Raw genomic sequence first — 4329 nt, forward strand, 5'->3', positions numbered from 1 at the left:
TCCAGCCCCTCACCTGACTGCCTACGGGGCATTTCTCCCCGGCTGCTGCCCAGCACCTGGAGCTCATACCCAACCAGGGACTCCCAACCTGGAGCTCATACCCAACTCCCCCTGGGGAGCCAGCGAAGACCCTCACCTGAAGGTACCCAGATGGGCAAGCACGTCCCTAAAGGGGAGGACAAATTGGCATCATATCCAGGTCACTTTTGCGTGGCAACTGGTTAATTCCCGGAAGAGACCTTGCCTTACGAGAGAAGTGGGATGGACAGATGGATGGTTGGAAAGATGGGGCATGGAAGGAGGAATGGATGCAAGGTTGGAACCACGTGGTGGCCTCCGGTGCAGGACAGAGCTGGCGGCTGTGGCCGCAGAGTGGAGCCAACCCTGAGATCCTCACTCTCCCTTGCCAAGCCTGGTAGGACACCAGCCCCAGCGCGGCCCCCTGTACCTCGGGGCTGGCCGACACGCTCCCACGGAGAGCCCACTCCACAGAGACTGACCGCACTCTGGTCATTCCTCAAGCTCTTTAATTTGACAGACAGCACAGCGAGGCACCCTGGGGCCCAGGGACTTCCCGACCACCCCTGGCATCTTCTTGCTCCTTCCCCCAGCAGTCAGGGAAGTCCCGGACACTGAGGAGGCCAGAAGCGAAGGCGGAGCCCAGGCCAGGGACGGGGGCGCAGAGGCTAAGGCAGCAGGCTCTGGGGGGAGGAAGGCGTCGCTCCTCCGGGCCCAGCCGGGCAGACGGCCAGCAGGCCCTGGTCAGAGGCCCCTCCTGATTTGCTGCGTGATCCAGGGCACATACGTCTGGACGCGAGCATAGACCCCGGGACGGTTTCTCACGGCACAGCTGTCGCCCCAGCTGACCACTCCCACCAAGTGCCAAGCACCCGTCATCTTGCACACCAGAGGGCCTCCGGAATCGCCCTGAGGAAGGAGAGAGAGCACTGAGCCCCGGCTGGCCTCCAGCGCGGGGTGGGGGCCGGGATGGGCTGGGACTCACCTGGCAGGAGTCCCGGCCCTCGGTCCCCGCACACAGCATGTCGTCCTGGATGATCTTCCTGCCCGCCAAGCGGTACCTGGTGGCGTCATGGTACTGCTGGTCACAGACGGCGTTCTCCACCACGCTCACCGCCACCTGCTGCAGACGGTAGGGCGGAGGCAGCAACTCTGGGGGAGAGACGTGACCGGAGGCTGGAGCGTGGTCCCCCGCTGTCGGCCGCGAGCCTGCGTTCCCGCCTGTATCGCTACCGTGGGGACCCCAGGGTGCAGGGTTCCCATCTCCCTCTAAATTCCTAAGACCCGGAAGGTGGATTCTGACTTTAGTTGGAAGGACCGGAAAGAAAATGGGGGGCGGGGGGGGTGAGGGTTTCTGCCCGCCCCCCCAATATCTTCCTATAAGTTGGAAAAAAAACTAAGAATATGAATTTCCTCGTCACAGTGTTGGGTCCCGAGCTCAGTTGTGCTTCAGGGACCCTCCAGCCTCTGGGGTCGGATCTCCCGATTGGGGCGCACACGGGGTGGGTGGGGGAGGGTGTCGGAAGGTGATTCCTTTCCAGAACCTGCAGCCGCCCACCCGCCAGGACTTCTCCGTGTGGCAAGGTCTGGAAATGCCTCGCGCGGCCCCAAACCCCTCCCAACCCCCACCCCATACACACGGTGCACCATGACGGTGCCCCAGCCGGTCACCCAGCACTCGTCCTCTGGGGTGACTTCAAGCAGGGCCGACGGGAGCTTGACAGGCCTGACGTTAGCCGTGCATCTCATAGAGTGTGACAGCTGGAGCAGGGCCACGTCTGTACCCAGTTGGGCGTTGATGTAGTCGGGGTGGACGATGACGCGGGTCACATTCAGCAGCGTCCTCCCCCCGTAGAGGTACACGTCCCCGGCATGGATGCGGTAGGCTGCCGGGTCGGCGTCCTTCCTGGGGTTGCAAAGAAGCCACAGAGGCGGGTCCTTCGAGGGCGGCCCCCTCTGCCCCGCCTGGAGCCCAGATTCCCACACCTCCTGATTCACCCAGAGGTGGATGGCAGCGAGTGGAACTCACCGGTCGATGCAGTGGGCAGCGGTCAGCACCCACTGGGGGTGGATGAGGGAGCCCCCGCAGATGTGCACCCAGGAGGCCCAGTCATAATCGTAGATTTTCAGGCTGACCTGCCACGGCCACTTCCCCTGGGGGGCATTGTGGCCCCCGACGATTCCCACCAGCTCGTTTCCAGGGAAGGAGGCTGGGAAGCAACATGAGGGAGGAGGGAGGCCGGGCCTCGGGGCCCGGGGCCGAGCCCCGTCCCTACCTAGGCCTCCCCCGAGGGCACAGACAGGCAGCCCCGAGACCCCCCAGCGACTGGAACTGGAGGCAAGGTTACAGGAGCCTCTGGGAAGGGAGGACCCCCGTGGGGTCAGGACTCACCTGGGCTCCCCACGACGCAGGTCCCCGAGAAGAAGGGGGTCAGAAGCAACAGCCACAGCATCTGCGAAGAGAGAGGGCACGGAGGGACAGCTCAGGGCCGGAGGGGGCCAGGGGCCTCTGCAGCTGTGTGAGTGGGGACAGCGCCCCTACCTTGCCAGGCTCCACGGATCTCTGCTCTGGGGGGCCCCCAAGGTCCTTTATGTTTTGGCCACAGGAAGTGGGCGGGCGACTTGGGCAGTGCTCCATTTGGGGGGTGGGTGGAGGTTGGGGAAGAAAGGCAGTCGGGTGTCAGGCTGAGGCCGGGGGCGGCTGCCACCTGGATACGCCGTCCCCGGCCCACGCCCCACCTGAGACTCGGCCGCCCTCAGCCACGCGGACTGGCCCCCACCAGTGTCTCCAAAAGAGGAAGATCCCCGCACGCCCCAAGGCAGGCTCCTGCCTCCCCGGAGGCCGGGGAGGCACCCCTCGTCACACCCAGCTCGGAGCACGGGTCCCCAGGCCTCAGGCATGTGGTGACGCAGCGGGCAGACCTTCTCCCCCAGGGCGGGCGGACTCCCAGGGCCCAGGACGCCCCCGCCCTGGCCACCGTTCCTACTTTGGGCGCTTCCAGAAGGAGGGAGGCCTTTGCTCCTCTGAGAAGGCCGCCGAGCATCAGCAGAGTGTATTCAGTGGGGTGGGGAGCTGGTTCCCCATCACACACCCGGGAGGCCAGACTCCCACCCTGGCCGCCCACCCCTGGCTGAATGCGCTTCTCACGACACGTCCGAGCAGCAGAGGCCGCAGAGCCCATGGCAGGCCCGGCCCGGGGCGCTGTCCACCCACCCTGCCCCGCTTCCGGCCAGTGCAGTCACGTCTCTTCCCCCACGTTGGCCCGGCCATCAGGGCCACGGATGGACCCCCGCACGTGGCGCAGTGCCCCTGTCCCCTGGCTTCCGCCCCATCCTGAGTGGACATACCCGGCTTCACAGCCCCTGCCCCTCGGCCCCCCTTCCTCATCGGGAGTAAGCCGTGTCTCTCCTTCCTCAGCCCTTGTCAGAGCTCCTGGACCCTGAGCTCCAAGCTCAGAAGAGCCTCTATGGTCGGTGGTGATGGTGATTCGTGCCCCAGGAACCTTGGGGTGGTGACCAGGAAGGTGGCACACCTTGACCTGGAGCCACCTCCAAGTGGGGACAGAAGGTAAGAGGTCCACGATAGCAGCCCTGAGCCGGGGGGCCCAGCCCAGACCTGCTTGTCCAGGGCACGTGGGCACAGGGCAACGGAGTGCACACAGTGAGCCCAGGGGACCCCAGGAGGCATGCTGGGGTGGAGAAGTCTGGGTCCGCCATCCTGGACAGCCCCACACTAAGCACGGCTGGATGTGAGCGAACAGGAGTCCGAGCAGCCCAGCCCCCGAGGCCGGCCACCCAGAGCCCGTCGGAGAAAGCGTGGCCTCCAGCGTCTGGGCAGAGGAGAGGGAAAACATGGGTCCCAGAGGGAAATCGGCCGGCAAGGGAGGCCTGGAAGGAGGGTGCTCTCGAGGGGACAGGACTGCCCCTCCTCACACCCTCCTGCCTCTGGCCCAGTGCCCACCCCGGGGACACCCACCACAGCATGAGGGGTGACCCCCGGGCCGCGAACGAGCGCCAACCGTGTGGCTTTCTGCGCCAGTCGTGAGGACCGGGCCCCTCATCTCCAGGAGACGGGCCTCAGCCCACTGTCCCTTGGCCATCCTGGCTCCGGCAGCTAAGCGACCAGGCCGTGGGGGTGGGACACCTGGTCGCTTTGATACGGTCGGGACCAGACCACCAAGAGAAGGCTCAGCGATGGAAGCAGAGGAAGGATGGGGGGCTGCGCGGCCAGGGGCCGCGTAACCGTCAACACCGAGGCCACAAGGTCGAGTCCAGGACTGTGGACAAGACGCCTGGTTCAGGGATATCGTG

The 4329-nt window shown here is 65.7% G+C and overlaps 1 protein-coding gene across 1 annotated transcript; it reads right to left on the reverse strand.

The window, feature by feature from the left end:
• Nucleotides 1-507: 507 nt before the first annotated feature.
• On the reverse strand, nt 508-2585 carry LOC125916808 (serine protease 29-like). The gene is made up of 6 exons (XM_049623089.1): nt 2561-2585; nt 2411-2471; nt 2048-2228; nt 1659-1924; nt 1004-1170; nt 508-927 (listed from the first exon to the last, which is right to left on the reverse strand). Exons 2-6 carry the CDS (start codon nt 2469-2471, stop codon nt 763-765), a joined length of 840 nt encoding a protein of 279 aa, XP_049479046.1. The 5' UTR covers nt 2561-2585; the 3' UTR covers nt 508-762.
• Between the last annotated feature and the right edge of the window lie 1744 nt (nt 2586-4329).

The sequence above is a fragment of the Panthera uncia genome, unplaced genomic scaffold (genome assembly GCF_023721935.1).
Source record: "Panthera uncia isolate 11264 unplaced genomic scaffold, Puncia_PCG_1.0 HiC_scaffold_1200, whole genome shotgun sequence".
Lineage (NCBI taxonomy): Eukaryota > Metazoa > Chordata > Mammalia > Carnivora > Felidae > Panthera > Panthera uncia.